This window comes from Sarcophilus harrisii, chromosome 2 (genome assembly GCF_902635505.1).
Source record: "Sarcophilus harrisii chromosome 2, mSarHar1.11, whole genome shotgun sequence".
Classification (NCBI taxonomy): domain Eukaryota; kingdom Metazoa; phylum Chordata; class Mammalia; order Dasyuromorphia; family Dasyuridae; genus Sarcophilus; species Sarcophilus harrisii.
Window position 1 is genome coordinate 152297518 of NC_045427.1, and position 18022 is coordinate 152315539.

Sequence of the window (18022 nt, forward strand, 5' to 3'; positions counted from 1 at the left end):
TGCCAAATTTTTAATAATATGAGTCATTCCATTATTGGACTATAAGAAACAATCAGAAGATGATTTCAGAAAGACTTGGAGAGACCTTACATAAACTGATGCTGAATGAAGTGAGTAGAACCAAGAGAACACTTTACATAGCAACAAGAAGACTGTGATAATCAACTGTGATGAACATAGCTCTTTTCAACAATGAGGTGATTCAGGCCAATTCTAATAGAGCCATCTGCATCCAGAAAGAGGACTATGGGAACTGAATGTGGATCACAACATAATATTTTCACCCTTTTTTTTGCTGCTGTTTGCTTGCTTTTTCATTTCTTTCTAATTTTTTTCCTTTTTGTTCTGATTTTTCCTGTATAGCAGGATAAATGTAGAACTATGCTTAGAAGAATTGCACACATTTAAACTATATTAGATTACTTACTATTTAGGGGAGGGGGAAGGGAAAAGGAAAGGAGAAAAATTTGGAACATTAGGTTTTGCAAGGGTGAATATTAAAAACTATCTTTGAATAGTTGAATGTTAAAATTTTTCGTTGCATGTGTTTTGAAAAATAAAAAACTATTATTATAAAAAACACAGTTCCAAATCCTTTGTTTTGAAAATAAAAAGCTATTATTTAAAAAAAAGGGTACATATCATTGCCAAATTGATACATGAACAAAGGAAATGAACAGGCAGTTTTTGGAGGAAGAAATCAAAGCTATAAATAATCATATAAAAAATTCTCTAAATCATTATTGACTAAATAAATGCAAATTAAAACTTGAAGATACCAATTCACACCTATCTTAGCTAAAATGAGAAGCAGAAATAAATATTGGACAAGATATGGCAAATTTTGACATCAATAGACTGTTGGTAGAAGTACAAATTGATCCAACGATTTTGGAGAATAATCACTTTAAGAGTTATAAAACTGTGTATATCCCCTGACCCAGCAATATCATTATTAGGTCTTTTTCCCAAGAAGATCAGGGAAAAAGGAAAAAATCTATATATCCTAAAATATGTAAAGCAACTCTCTTTGTGATGGCAAAGCACTGGAAATTTTAAGGATGATCAAGTGGGGAAAGGCTAAATAAATTTTAGTATATGATTGTGAGAGAATACTACTATCCTGTAAGAAATGATGAGCAGATTACTTTTAGAAAATCATGTAATGACTTGCTAGAAATAATGAAATAAAATGAGCAGAACCAAAAGAATTCCATATACAGTAACAACTATAATGTTCAAAGAGTAAATGTAATGAATAAGGTATTCGAAGTTATATAAACATTCAAATCAATTACAAAGGAAGCATGAAGAAAGATGCTATTTACCTCCAGAAAAAGAAATGATATATTTTCACAAGTGTGGGGGGGTGTCTCAAATGTTGGGTCTCTCTAGTATAAGATTAGGAGGGAGAGAGGGAAACAGCTTGGAATTTTAATGTAACAAAATTATTTTTAAAAGTATTTATAGCATGAGGTAGCTAGGTAGTGCAGTGGACAGAGCATCAACTCTGAAGTCAGGAGGACCAGAGTTCAAATCTAGCCTCAGACACTTAACACTTCCTAGCTGTGTGACCCTGGACAAATCACTTAACCCCAATTGCCTCAGCAAAAAAAAAAAAAAAAAAAAAAAAAAAAAAAGTGTATATACATATAAATACACACACACACACACACACACACACAGAGAGACAGAGAGAGAGAGCACATCACTTTTTGTTGTAACAAAGAACTGAAAATAAAGAGAGTATTCAATAATTGGCAAAACAAATTGTGGCATACAAATATGAGGAATATAATTATATCATAATACAGAAATGATAAAAGGTATGGGTAAACTAGTTTGAACTGATCCAAAGTGAAGTGACAAAACAAAGATAATAATTTATACAATGACCACAAGAGTGCAAAGTGAAACAACTTTGAAGGATTTTAACTATAATAAAGGTGACAAATAATCATAACTCTAGAAGACTGATAATGAATCATGCTTCCCACCTCTTAATAAAGAGGTGATGAACTAGAGTAAAATGAAGTATATACTTTCAGAAAAGGCCAATGAGTAAATTTGTTTTACTTGGCTATATTTATTTGTTGCAAGGGAAAGTTGGTTTTTTTTTTGGTAGGGGGGAGGAAGGAGAGGCAAAAAAAATAGTTATGGGGGCATGACAGTTATGCCAAAACTAAAAGAAGAAAAAAAATTGCACAGAAGTAGAATGTAGTTCAGAAGGTGAAAAAAAAAAAAAAAGCAGGGCAGTGTTGAAATTATTGAGTTAAATTTAAAGCATACTTGGGGAAAAACAGACATTCACAGAGTCATATGAAATACTACTTTTTTATTCTTTTTATAAGAAAATATTCATGTTTGTTAATGTCTGTCAAATTCATAATGGTAAAAATAAAAATATATATTTTTTAAAATCCTTACAAATTTGTTTTCCATTTTTCAGGTTTATTGTCATCTTGATTTTACCCTTAAATGTCCTTGGGATAACTTTACTAAAATGGATCCCCTGACATATTTTCTTTACATATATTTAAACTAGGTACAAGTCATAATAACATTTTGAAAATCCAGATCTTATGAAGAATGATAGACGTTAGAATAAACAATCTGATTAATCCTCTTTTTCAACATTCTTTAAGCATTTCATTAACACATCTTCACATATTTCATCAATCTAGGTATTAACAAAGGGAATGAAAAATAGCATACTTAAACACACAGTGTTTAAGGGGAAATCACACAGTGAAACAAAGGGGATAACAAATTAACAGCAAAATTTATCCTGATACCCATAAACTATAAAAAAGAGCTAGAAAATGAACCTCCAACACTTAGAGACCTACTCTAAAAAAATCTATGAGAGAACATGGAAAAGAAAAACACAGAATGTGAAGGCATGGATAAGTTGCAATCTTCACTTATAATGGGAATATCCAAATAAATGAAATCACATAACTTAGAGAAAGGCAAAAAAAATTTCTCCGTACATGGTTTGGTCTATCTGACCTTCTTCCGTTAGACTGTATCCAATCTCTCTATAATTTGGAAGATAAATATTAGTGAGTTACATGAAGTTCAAAAAATTTAAGGGACTCAATTATTATAAGTACAAAGAAGGGAAGGGAACCAAGTCGACTTGACTCCAAATTCAGCCCATTTTTGACTATACTACAATGTTCCTAATAGACTTATTGCCACCAAATAATTTTCTCCTTAACTATTATATGAATGCTAATATTTAAATGGAACCTAGTTCCAAACTGGAGTGGAAAGGAAAAATAAATGCAGAGGGATTACAATACAGTGTGACTTCATTCTCTCCTTATTCATATACGTCTTCCTATGGAACATCATTTTCATTCTAGACAGAAAAGCATTTTATTATACATGCTACAATCAACTCAAACATAACACCATTAAGAAAAGAAAGAACATGATCATCTAGCTTCAATGATATTGCTTTAATTAGCTTCAAAGTGTTGGCCTATGTTTTAATTCCCAATTACATTGTTTTCTTAGTACAAGGCAGGATCCAGTGTTTCTCTGAACACACCACAGAATACATTTAATATTTAAACTGACAATTCTGACATCAATCATTTTTCATGTCACCCCAATCTAAATATCTATTTAAAATTAAATTAAACACTGCCATAACAAGAAGTATTGGAAATATTCTTTCAATATTTCTTAAGGAATTAGAAGCTTCTCAACTTGAGTTAAAACTATCTCAGTAATATCTGATCCTTTTGTTGCTGAAATTGTTATTGTTTATTTGATTTTACAAAAGAAACTTCCCAAAAACCCAGCTCCCAGAAATACTGAAATGATATTATTATTTTTAATTGCAAATGAATTTAAATTTAATTTTTTGAGTATTTTCCATCCCATTGTGCAACTAATTTTTCTAGAGGCACTAAAGACACTCCAGAGAGCGGGCAAAACAAAAATTGAGATCCATGATACCAGTTTCTTATGGTATCTGCTCATTATTTTTAAGTATTTATTTAATGGAATATCTTGACACTCAGTTTTAACCTGGAATTTCTGTGTGATTGGTGTAGAGGACTGAAACTGTGAATAGGTGTACTTGAATCTGAGAATGCAGAGCACTTAAGGCTAATTATCTATTCGATGTGAGACAATGGCTTTATTAGCATATATTTGGTTCATGGCTCTCCTCACTTTTGGTGCTTGCTGAATGTTTGGTGGTAAGATAATCAGAGGCAAGGATTTGGGGGTAGAGGGAGAGAAAAGAGAGTGACTGGAGGCAGGAGGAGAAGGAGAGAGGCTGGAGACTCTGGACTCCAGAATCCAGGAGAGATCTTTGGTAAGCCTTGTGGCAGCTTGTCTGCCTCCTTCACCTCTCCCCCTAAAGATCAAGAACTTTAATTTATCCTGACTCTGGCTGACCCTGAAGCCCTCCAGGGACCTAGCCCATACTTTACAGATTGAAGTATTCTTTTTTTAAAGATATTGATAAATATTGATTAGATTAGCCCCTTCAACAAGAAGGAAGAGGGGGGACAGACAGACAGAAAGAATTAGAATGAGTTCATACAAACAGCCTCTGATATCAAAGGAATACTACAAATCTTTGGGGAAACCTTATCCATCCTACTCAAGACCAGTAAATTCAAAGACATCCAAGATGGTCTTACTCTCCAATACAGATTCTTAATGTTTTGTGAGTCCTAGAACCCTATGGTAGTCTGGGGAAGCCTATGGATCCCTTCTCAGAACAGTACTTTTAAATGCATATAACAAAATACACAGGACACAAAGATACCAATTATATCTAAAGAGTTGCAAAAATATTTCTAAAACAAATTTCACAGACCTCCTCCACACCCCTCGAAATATATTCAGACTCTCTGAGATCTATGAACCTCAGGTTAAGAATCCTTATGCTAGATTAATACATTTGTAAAAGATGTCTACTCCCTTTGTTTACATAAGTATAAGAATTACTTCTTGCTTCCATCCCCCTACAGGAAGAGGGAATATTTTTTGAATTATTCAATTGTAGAACTAGGTGAATACTGGGACCCAAAGATGTGTATACATACATAACCCCTTTTTGTAATAAAATAATCTAATGTAGGCTATTAATAAATTCTAAAGTTTGGTTAGAAGTGAATGTGACTGTGTTTTTTTGTTCCTTGACTAATGCTGATATATACCCCCCCTTTTTTTTTACATAATGACTAAGTAAAAAATTATAATGTACCTTGGTAGAAAGAAGAATTGGGTGTCATTTTTATCCCCAGAAAAGCCATTATTCAAATGAGGTAAAAACAGATTAGGAACAGAATTTCAGTATAACAATTAATCAATATATATGTGTCAAGTGCCTATTATGTACAAAATACTATGGAATATATAATGTCTATGACACAGTACTCATGCTCAGAAAGCTTAAAAACTAAATGTCCTTGAAATAATTTTTAAAGAGTATTTTTGATTAAAATTTAGCAATAACTTTGGAAATTTTTAAGTCTATTCTTATCTTAAATACACTTAAAATATCTAAAAAAATTACCTACCTCCTAAACTATTAAAATGATAAACCTTAATATTAAAATTAAAGGGAATTTAAATGTTTTTCTTACTTTCAGAAAGCTGTATAAGAGCCCTAGATGAAAGCAGAAAATCCCAAGTTAAAACTAATAGATGTAGTCTAAGTAGAAAAGAGAAGGTTATCTTTAGATTAATAAAGTTCACTGGAAACTGTGAAGTCAAAAAAGGACAGAATTGTGAAGAGGGATGCTACCACTTTTGCTACTAAGTTACTGAGGGAGATACTATGTAATCCAAATTATATCAGTATCCTCATCTATAAAATGGGTAAGTTATACCATACAGAGACAATAATTGATTGTGACTCACTTTATTAAGACAAAGCTATGGAAGCTCCATGTATAGTTATAATGAATATCTTTTAGAGAACACTAATTTAAATTGAGCCCACGTCTTACATGTGTTCCAGTTCTTTCTGTGTATCTTCCATAGAAATACCCAGCAACACACAAATGCCCCGTCCAATGGCACTTATCTGCTCCTCTCCAACTAGAAAAAAAAAAGTAAATAAATAAATTACAGTGAAATTAAGGAACAAGTATTAAATGTTATGGTTATAAGTAACAATTATAAAAGAATGTTCTTTTAAAAAAAAACTTTCCACTTCCCATAATTCTTAAAGCACTATAAGAATACAATACAAAATAGTAGGAGCTAAAGAAATAATCAACTGATGTACTTTTCATTCCTATTTCATATCTGGAGAAAGTGCTAACTATTTGAAAAGAATGATGAATTACAAATCAAAGCATAAGGTAAATCATCTAGAAAAATTTCTGAAGCTGCATTTTTCTATTTCAAAACTGATAAGAGCTATACCTTAGGGACATCATTGGATTAAATTTTTTAAAAAGTCATAATATTCTTCTCTTCAGAAAAGAGTTAGCAAATAGAAGGCATTAAATGAAACTCCCATAACAGAACAAACACATCTAATTCCTTTGACAAATCATTAGGAAGTAGGGCTTCAAATTCAGTCAACATCTTGTTCTCACTCCTCTAAAAAGACTATACCTTCTAAAATGTAGCTTCCATTATTTTCCAAGAAGATAAATAACAAAAGAAAGGATGCCCACATATATGCATCAACTTACACATAATATATTCTATATATGAATAGGGACATATTCATATGTACACACACAACTGGATAAAGAAAAAAGAGGGAAAGGAAATAGATATTTATATAACACCTACTTTCCAACGCACTGTGCTAAGTATATATCATATATATATATTTCTATATATATATATATCTCAAAGTGCTTATCACTTTACAAATATATTCTATTTTCTGAATATAACCCTGTAAGGTAGGGGTGGTTATTATCTCCATTTTACAACTGAGGAAACTGAGGCAAACAAGAAATTATAAGACTTGTCTAGAGTCATAGAACTAGTAAATGTCTGAGGCTAGATTTGAACTCAGTCTTCTTGATTCTGGCCTTTAGAGTTGTGCATATGTATATGTACACCTATATACATAACACATCTATACTTATGTGTACATATATCTACACCTCTATATCAAATATATCTACACAGATCAATCTCTTAAATCATAGCATCATCATTTGTATAACAAAGAAATGGAAACAAAATAGATTTCCAACATGTAGGGAATAGCTGAACTAGGTATTTTGTCAAATAAAATTTAACATTATTGAATTGTAAGACATGACAAATATAAAGAATTTAAAGAAAAAGAAGACAAACAGTATAGAATTTAAGAAGGAAAAAAAACGAAAATGTGAATGATTTTATTCAAGTACATGATCATAGCACTAAAATGTCTCAGAGAAGCCCTAGTTCAAATGAACTAAAACTAGCTAGCAAGAGAATCTCAATTTATCAATTAATCAATTCTATGCATAATGAGTGATTACTACATGCACAATAATGTAGATCATCCAATACCTGTGGCATAGTCCTCATCATTAGAGAGTAGAAACTAAATAACTTTGAAATAATTTTGTATGGTCTTGAAATAATTTTTAAAGAATATTATTGGACCCATACTTAACACCATATACCAAGATAAGATCAAAATGGGTCCATGATTTAGGCATAAAGAACGAGATCATAAATAAATTAGAGGAACATAGGATAGTTTACCTCTCAGACTTGTGGAGGAGGAAGGAATTTGTGACCAAAAAAGAACTAAAGATCATTATTGATCACAAAATAGAAAATTTTGATTACATCAAATTAAAAAGCTTCTATACAAAACAAAACTAATGTAAACAAGATTAGAAGGGAAGCAACAAACTGGGAAAACATTTTTACAGTTAAAGGTTCTGATAAAGGCCTCATTTCCAAAATATATAGAGAATTGATTCTAATTTACAAGAAATCAAGCCATTCTCCAATTGATAAATGGTCAAAGGATATGAACAGACAATTTTCAGATGATGAAATTGAAACTATTACCACTCATATGAAAGAGTGTTCCAAATCACTACTGATCAGAGAAATGCAAATTAAGACAACTCTGAGGTACCACTACACACCTGTCAGATTGGCTAAGATGACAGGAAAAAATAATGATGAATGTTGGAGGGGATGCAGGAAAACTGGGACACTGATGCATTGTTGGTGGAGTTGTGAACGAATCCAAATATTCTGGAGAACAATCTGGAATTATGCCCAAAAAGTTATCAAACTTATATCCCAAAGAAATATTCAAGAAGGGAAAGGGACCTATATGTGCCAAAATGTTTGTGGCAGCCCTGTTTGTAGTGGCTAGAAACTGGAAAATGAATGGATGCCCATAAATTGGAAAATGGTTTGGTAAATTGTGGTATATGAATGTTATGGAATATTATTGTTCTATAAGAAATGACCAGCAGGATGAATACAGAGAGGACTGGCGAGACTTCCATGAACTGATGCTAAGTGAAATGAGCAGAACCAGGAGATCATTATACACTTCAACAACAATACTGTATGAGGATGTATTCCGATGGAAGTGGATATCTTCGACAAAGAAAAGATCTAATTCCATTCCAACTGATCAATGATGGACAGAATCAGCTATACCCACAGAAGGAACACTGGGAAATGGGTATAAACTGTTTGCATTTTTGTTTTTCTTCCCAGGTTATTTTTACCTTCTGAATCCAATTAATCCTGTGCAACAAGAGAACTATTCAGTTCTGCACACATATATTGTATCTAGGATATACTATAACATATTTAACATGTATAAGACTGCCTGCCATCTAAGGGAGGGGGAAAAGGGAGGGAAGGGAAAAATCAGAACAGAAGTGAGTGCAAGGGATAATGTTGTAAAAAATTACCCATGAATATGTACTGTCAATAAAAAGTTATAATTATTTTTAAAAAGAATATTATTAAAATTAAAATTAAGAAATCATCTTGGAAAAATTTATTTCCAATTTTTCCAAATTTCCAAAATTAAAGTCTATTCTTGAGAAGAATAAATGTATAAATGTTCCCAAAACATTTCCATCAACCTTCTAAAAGTACCTAAAGAGCATACTGTTATGTTTTAACTATATTGATAATATAGTTAAATTAATGTCTCAGATTTCTGAGACAGAGTGTGAGCAAAAATTGTTTTTTGCCTTTCTTTGCCTTCTCATATTAGGTACTTTACATTTGCTGACTAACTGAAAGGGAATCCATAAACTGATGAATTATAATGAACTCTTAATCCCAGAGAATTGATATTGAAAAATACTTCTTGAACAAAAAGTCAAGAATCTCAAGGGAATTAATTATCCCCTCCCCCCAAAAAAAGTAAAAATAAGAGAACCTAGAAGTATCAGATCTCAAAGTATATCATAAAGAAATAATCACCCAAACAAAAAAATTGGATTAGGGTAAGATGTAGAGCAATTGATCAATGTAACAGCTATGGCATACAAACAAATAGAAGAAAATGATGACATCAAACTAATGTTTAATAATACCAACAATCCCCAATAGTTCAAATTGTTTTGAGACAAAAATTCATTCTTGATAAAAAGTGGAAAGCAATCTGGCAGAAACTAGGTATACAACAACATCTTAAACTGCACACCAAAATAAACATTTATGGGTTCATAACTTAGAGCATGACATAATGAACAAATAAAGGATGCATGAAAGAAATTACCTTTCTATGGATCTATGAATAAAGATTTCCATGACCAAGCAAGAATGAGAGGATCACAGTAAGTAAAATATACATTTTTATTACATAAAATTTAAAAGTTTTATACAAGCAAAAGCATTATATCTAAATTTAAAAGGGAAGCATGTAAATGGAAATAAAAGTCTTTGTGACAAGTTTTTCTGTTAAAGATTTCATTTCTAAAATACTTAGGGAACTGATTTACTTAAAGTCATAAGAACAAGAGTCATTCCTCCATTGAAAACAATTATATCTGAACTGAGCTTTGAAAGAAACTAGGGAATTTGAGAAACAGAGGTAAGGAGAGTTCATTCAAGGAAAGAGGAACAAGTACAAATACACTGGGTTGTGAAACAGAGAATCAGAAATGAACAACAGAAAGTTGGCAGTTTGTCTGGACTATATTCTTCATGGAATAGATATATTTAGTTATATTGAAAAGATAAGTTGGGATCAGACTGTAAAGAGCATTAGTAACTAAAGAAGTTGATTTTATTATTGTTTTGTTTTGTTTTTTAATATATTTGATCTAGGGATTTGATTTAGTACTAAGAAGTTATTAGAAATTTATCAAGGGTGCATATCCTTTGACCCAGCAGTGTTTCTACTGGGCTTAAATCCCAAAAAGATGTTAAAAGAGGGAAAGGGACCCACATGTGCAAAAATGTTTGTGGCAGCCCTCTTTGTAGTGGCAAGAAACAGGAAACTGAATGGATGCCCATCAATTGAAGAATGGCTGAATAAGTTACGATATATGAATGTTATGGAATATTATTGTTCTGTAAGAAACGACTAGCAGGATGAATACAGACAGGCTTGGAGAGAATTAAATGAACTGAAGTGAGCAGAACCAGGAGATCATTGTACATGATAACGGCAAGATTATACAATGATCAATTCTGAAGGACATGGCTCTTTTCAACAACTAGACAATTTAGGCCAGTTCCAATGGACTTGTAATAACAAAAGCCATCTGCACCCAGAGAGAGAACTGTGGGAACTGAGTGTGGATCACAATATAGCATTTTCACTTTTTGTTTGCTTGCATTTCATTTTCTTTCTCATTTTTTCCCTTTTTGATCTGAGTTTTCTTGTGCAGCACGATAATTGTATAAATATGTATACATATTTTAGATTTAACATATGTTTTTCAACATGTTTAACAAATATTGCATTATTGCCATCTAAGGTAGGGGGTGGGGATAAAGGAGGAAAAAAATTGGAACAGAAGGTTTTGCAAGGGTTAATGTTGAAAAATTATCCCTGAATGTTTTGAAAATAAAAAGCTGTAATAAGAAAAAATAAAGAGCAAAAAAATTTTTTTTTAATTTATCAAAGAAAGGAATGACATAGTAATGCCTAAATTTAAAGAAAATCACCTTGGCAATGACATAGAAGATGGCTTAGAGAAAGGAGAAATTTGAGACAGAAAAAAAATTAAAGACTATTGCAATAACTAAGATGAAAGGTGATCTAATCATCATTATAACTATGACTAATACTATCACATGCTTTGATCTTTACAATATCAAGTATTATTGTTAGTACAAGTATTATTATCTTCATTTATGTAAGTGATGAAACCGAAGCTCGGAAAATTTAAGTGATGTGCCTATGGTCTTAAATCTAGTAAGTACAGGAGATGGGAATCAAATTCATGTCTTCCTGATTCTAAATCTGGCACCCTCTCCTGTCTATATTACATTGTTATGTGTAAAATCTCTTATACTCTCTCTTCTTTGATAATCACAAAAGAATCAAAGAATGACATTTTAGTATATGAAATAAAAAAATCATTCATGGATGTTCTTTGTAGTAAGGACAAACTAATTGTGATGGAAAACTCAAATCCCTTTCCATTTAAATTTAATTCAATCTTACCCCAGTTATAATTTATGTAATTAGTCTTGTATCTCTATCACTAAAACCTTTTTTTAAAAAAAAACCTATTTTTATAATGTACAATCATTTTGCTAATCTATTTCTTAAATATTTTTGTAATTACTGTGGTATCAGATCAAAACCCAAAAATAACCAAAAATAGTTCAAAGGAAACATCTTAGATATTATATTATTAGCTTGGATTTAAGTATATTATTTCATTTCTATTTTTTCCTTGCAAATTTTTGTATACATAGAAAAACAGAAAATATTTTTTTGCACACAAAGAAAAACAGAAAATATTCTTTTTTTGCACATCAGGAATTTCATAAAAGCAAGAAACACGACTATTACAACAATCCTCAAAAATGCAAAGCCAACATTGGAATAATCTCAAATATGATCAAAATTAACTTCAGATTTAAATTACTTCTTTAAGTTTACTTAAACATACTTTTCTCACTCCTTCTTTGTTATGGGAACAATCTGCTAGTGGCTGCTTGGAATACAATTCTGACCAACAAAAGATACCTTTATGTAAGAGGATGATAAAGATCTCATGATGATAAAGAGACTGAGAGACAGTTGCATTTCTCTGACCTCCCTCCTCTTCCCTCTAATTTATTTCATTCCCAATTCACAAGCAACATCTGGGTCAGCAAAGGCTGATTTGTAATTTCTTAAATGATTCGCAGCTGTGGGGACTTTTGAAGAATTGACCCGTCCCTTACTCAATTCTGAGGCAGGGTTCTTACTACTCCTTCAATGGAGCAAACCATTGAGAGGAGGCAGCATACACCAAGTGAGTCAAACCACTATCATCACCTCTCATCAGACTCCCATGGAGTCCAAGAGCTCCAGCAGTAGCAATACTCCCTCCCTTACCACCACCATCCAACTTCTACCCCAGCCTCTAGAGTTATCATCAAGAGCAGTATACCCTGCAGAAAAGGGGCCCACCATTTATGCCGAGCCTAATCACCACTGACTGGCACATAAATCCAAGAACCCGAGAATAACAGCAGGCCCTGCCTCCAGCCACCTGACATGCTTTTAACCTGCTATCCTACCCCACAGCCATAACCTAGGGAGCAACTTTTATCATGATACAACTTTTCAACTACACCTAAAGGAGTTGCCCCTATCTCCTCAACACCCACAGCTACATTAGAATTATCAAATGATTCAATATTAGAAACTGATAAGGTTTTTTATCTTTGGAACTGACAATTTTTAATATTTTATTTTCCCCCAATTACTTGTAAAAACAAATTTTAACTTTTTTTAAAAGTTTTAAGTTTCAAATTCTATTCCTCTCTTCCTCCCCTCTCCACAAGATGATAAGCAATCTGACATAAGATTATACATGTTCAATCATGTGAAAAATTTTCATATCAGTCATTTTGTGGAATGTAAATAACTCAGTTCTGTATATATTTGAGATTGAACAGAGATACCTGCTTAAAAAAATTATTTTTGTTTTCTTTCTAATTTTGGTTACATTAGTTTCTTTGTGCAAAAACTTTTTAATTTGGTATAATCAAAATTATTCATTTTATATTTTATAATGCTCTCTATATCTTGTTTGATTCTAAATCCTTCCCTTATCCATAGATTTGACAGATAAACTATTCTATGCCTTCCTAATTGACTTATTGTATCACCTTTTATATCTAAATCCCATTTTGACCTTATTGTGGTATGTAGTGTAATATTGGTCTATATCTGGTTTCTGCTATATTGCTTTCCAAATTTCCCAGAAGGTTTTGTCAAATAATGAGTCCCAAAAGTTTGGATCTTTGGGTTTATCAAAAACTAAATTATGGGGGGATTCTGGAAAGATAATGGAATAAGCCGGTAAATTTCAAGCTCTCCTGATTTCTCCCACAAATAGACAAATTTGCACCTACCAGACTTTCAAACAAACTGAATATCCCTTTTGTTTTTCTTGAAGGATTATACTAAATTTTGCTGGGTAGGTGATTCTTCATTGTAATCCTAGCACTTTGCCTTCTTGAATATCCTACTCCAAGCCCTCCTATCTTTTAATGTAAAAGCTGCCAAATCTTGTATTATCCTGATTATGGCACCATATTTGAATAGTTTCTTTTTGGCTGCTTGAAATATTTTCTCCTTGATTTGGGAGCTCTGTTATAACACTTCTTCCTTCTTCCATCTCTTAGAATCTAGAACTTCCTTCAAAACATAACTCAGGAACCACTTCCTATACCACACCTGTGCTATTCACTCTAGTTATTAGTTCTCTTCCTGCTAAAATTACTTTTTATTTACCTCACTCTTGGGATTGTTATAAGGGCCTAATGAGATATTTGTAAAGCCCCATACAAATCTTACAATGCCAGATAAATGTTAGCTATTATTACCAGTTCTTGAGATCTAGGACTCTTGGCACTTAGCACATGGCCCCTGCACACAGCAAGCAACATCCACCTCCCAGTTCCTCAGATGCACTACTTAGATACCATCCTCAACTCTTCACTCTCAGTAACAGATATATCTGAGGCAAGATTCAAATTCATGTTTTCCTGACGGTAATATTCCATATGTACTAATTCAAGTCAGGCATCCATTTTCACTCAAATAGGTGGTTTTCTAGGCAGAGAATTTTTAACTAATCAAGGTAATTATAAAACAGGCTGTTTTTAGACATACAAAATTTAAATGTTTCTAAACAAACAGTATTAATGTAGCTAGAATAAAAGAAACTGCTAATTTAAGGAGTCTTTCCAGAAAATATAAAGATCTGATATTCAAAATACATGGGAAATGCTTAAATACATATAACAAAAATATTTTCCCAAAAGACAAGTGGTCAAAGGATATGAACATGTAGTTCTTAGATAAATACAAATTATCTCTGATACAAAGCAAAGCTTTAAATTACTAAAAATAAATTAACTGGTTTTGCCTTATAGTCATCCTACTGGCAAAGATAACAAAAGATGTAAATGGATTATGTTAGAGGTGTTTTGAAAAAATCAACCATGATTACACCGTTGGCTGAGTTGTAAACTGGTCTAACCATCCCAGAAAACAATTCTGAAATTACTCCATTAAATTCTCCACATCCTTTGATTCAGCAATACAACTACTATGTACAAACTCCAAGGAAGTCAAAGATTTTTAGCAGCATTTTGGGGAGTGAGATCAAAATGAATGACCACCAACTGAGGAACAAACTGTAGTATGTGAATGTAATAGAATATTATTGTGCTCTAAGAAAATACAAGTATTAAGAATTAAAAGAAATCTGAGGAAATATCTATGACCAGATGAAGAACAAAGATACAGAACCAGAAAAACAATTTACAAAATGACTAATATAAAGAAAAACAACACTGAAAATTACATCTGATCATTTTGACTCTAGAAGATTGACAAGAGCCCTCTCTGTCAGAAAAAAGTGAAAGACTAGTTGTAGAATGAGATATATTGATATATATATATATAACACATAATATACATAATGACATATATCATTGTTATTATATGTAATTATTATGAGATATATTGATATATAATTATTATATTATATATATATATATATATATACATATATGTATGTATGTATTGTCTAACATGGCCAACACTTGGTGGCTCATTCTGCTTAATTATACTTATCTGTTACAAGGCAGGGCTCTCTATAGGAGAATAACAGCATTAATTATATAACAGTTTTCCCACAATGTATCCAAGACTCCTTTCCTGTGACATGGATTACTTTTTTTAAACTGAGAGAAATGATTATTAATAACCAATTATTTAGAGAGATCCAGAGTACTTCCCTTCTAATGTTCTGAATTCAAAAAATAAAAAATTCAGCGTCTTGCAAGACATCACAAATAATCATTTTAAATTAATACTCCTCAATCATGGTCAAGACTCCACGCAATTTTATAAAGAATTTAATCCAAGATTTAAAAAAAAAAAACAACTGGGTTCTACTCTAGTTTGAGTGGGGGTAAATTCTTTGATTAGATTGCCCAAAACTAGGGAGTCAGGATAAAGAGATGACTCTCCAGGGGTGACATGATGTCACTAGAACCATCCTCCCATTGTGTTAACCAATCAGAGTTGATTGCAACTCCGGTTCTAAAAGAACATCAAACCCCTAAGCATAGTCTACCATGATTGTCTTTGGTCTGACGGCCAAATGATTATCCTTTCATTAATAACGTATTGGATTTATTAATAAAATAATTAAATTACCTAGAAACTATATCTCTTGAACCTTTTTAATCATCACAAAACAAAGACAAAGTTGTCTCAGGACCTAATTAGCCATGTTTTCCCAAGCTGCTTTTCCCCTACAACATGGAATCCATCCAGACCCCTTTTCCTTCCCTGTAAAAATGAATTATCTTTCCATTTAAGTCATGTTCACCATTAGCCTGCCCTAATGACTAGACTTGTTTTGCATTTCCACATATAAGGGGGAGTAATGTACAGAGAAGTTAAGCGCTATTGTTTCCTCATTGTACTTTCTTGCCATGTCAAAGTCTAGTAATCTCCTTTTGTTACATAACCATTTAATGATTTGCAAGTGCCTCATTTTCATCCCTACATCAAACTTGTACTGAGAGAATGTTAGAAATGACATTGCATAGAATGGGGAGTAAGAGTCACTGGGATGTGACAGCAAATTTTTTTTTTCTTAAATGTGTCAACAAACATGCATTTATAAGAAATAGAATTAGAGTTAGTTTACATTGAATAGGTATTCCATGGAGGATGTATGTGTAAACATGAAAAAGATGTTCATAAAATAAGAATGCAAGGAAAAATCGTAATATGTATTAAAGAAAGGTACCCAAACTTATGGAATGACAAATGATCTATCAAAAAGTATCAAAGTACTTTGATGGATACTGGGTTTTACAAAGAAAACAAAACACATTTTTGGTATTTTTTTTTTCAAATAAAAGAACATATTTCTAATACCAAAAAATTCACTTTTTAATAAGTGAAATTACATGTGTTTTAGTTAACCTTTTGAAGCGTATAATAGTCACGCACAAGGGCACAATTTCCAAACCTTACTGAAATTTTACTAATACTTTTGTCAGGTCCGCGAATGGCAGATAGTAACAGAGTTGTTTGTTAATTGGGAAATGGCACAAAAATGGTTGTTTTTTGGTTTGGGCTATAGAAATGGGTAAAAGAAATCAATTCGGATAGTATTCAGAACTTTGATTCTTATTCATGTTATGGTTTTTCTATAGTTCTGTTTCTTTTAAAGTGAAATTATTCTAGGGTTACTTTCCAAGCTAATCTTATTTTATACAGTATGTGAGAACAAACATGGCTGTTCTTTCTTCTGTATAGTCTATCACTTAATCGCTTTATCAGCTCTGATAGGTTCAATTTTTATTCTGTAGGCAGATAGTTTCCATGTCTATATCCAAAGTCCCAGTGTCTCTCCAGAGTGCTAGTCCCAAACAATGAATTCCCTAAAAGACATTTCAATGTCTTGATTTTTTTGGTATTAGAAATATGTTCTTTTATTTGAAAAAAAAAAAAAAAACCAAAAATGTGTTTTGTTTTCTTTGTAAAACCCAGTATCCATCAAAGTAGTTTGATACTTTGATAGATCATTTGTCATTCCATAATTGGATGCCCCATGGATATTTCATAACACATATCTTAAAAAAAAAAAAAAAAAAAAAAAAAAAAAACTCCTCCCCCCCAAAAAAAAATATATCTATTCTTGTAGAGGGGACTACCAGGCTTCCAGTCACCCAGATCCTTAACTTCAATGGTATCTTCACTTCCTCACTCCACAGATTCAGGAAGTTTCCAGGTCTTGCTTCTATCTACACATCATTCCCCTCCCCTACACTCACTCAGTCTCCACCCCAGGTCGGACCTTCATCCCCTCTCACATGAACACTGGTCTCCCAATCTCATCTTTACCTATGAACCTGTCCTCCGCTCACTGCCTAAAGTTGATTTAGGGTTGTAACTATGTCTCCCTCTCAATAAACTCAGTTGGTTCTCTATTACCTCCTAAATCTTGTTGGGCACTTGGGTGCCTTCTCAATCTAACTTTCCCCGTGTTCTTACCCTTGACTATTCTCCACACATTATAGGTCAGTCGGGCTGGCTTACTCACTGTACTGCACACAAGGCCTCCTGGCCCTTGCGCCCTCCTGACCCCAAAGCCTGGAATACACCCCCATCTCATTTTTCTGTCTCTAGGAAACTATGACTTGCTCCAACACTCAACCCAACACCACCTTCTACAGATGCTGCCATGCCTCCTTCCCAAACTGCCATGTATTGCGTATGTAGGTCTTTATATGCACCTATGTGTATAGCATTACACATAATATCATACGTACGACATGTAGGGTAGAGCTTACATGTATTTTTAAGTGTGTTACATGTGTGTGCGTG

At 32.5% G+C, this 18022-nt stretch overlaps 1 protein-coding gene across 1 annotated transcript in view; it reads right to left on the minus strand.

The window, feature by feature from the left end:
- DTD1 (D-aminoacyl-tRNA deacylase 1) overlaps positions 1-18022 on the minus strand; it is a 131992-nt gene that overhangs the window by 112862 nt on the left and 1108 nt on the right. The window contains exon 2 of the mRNA XM_012540124.2: positions 5985-6075. Within this exon, the coding sequence (XP_012395578.1) occupies positions 5985-6075 (91 nt within the window). The remainder of the gene's footprint in view (positions 1-5984; positions 6076-18022) is intronic.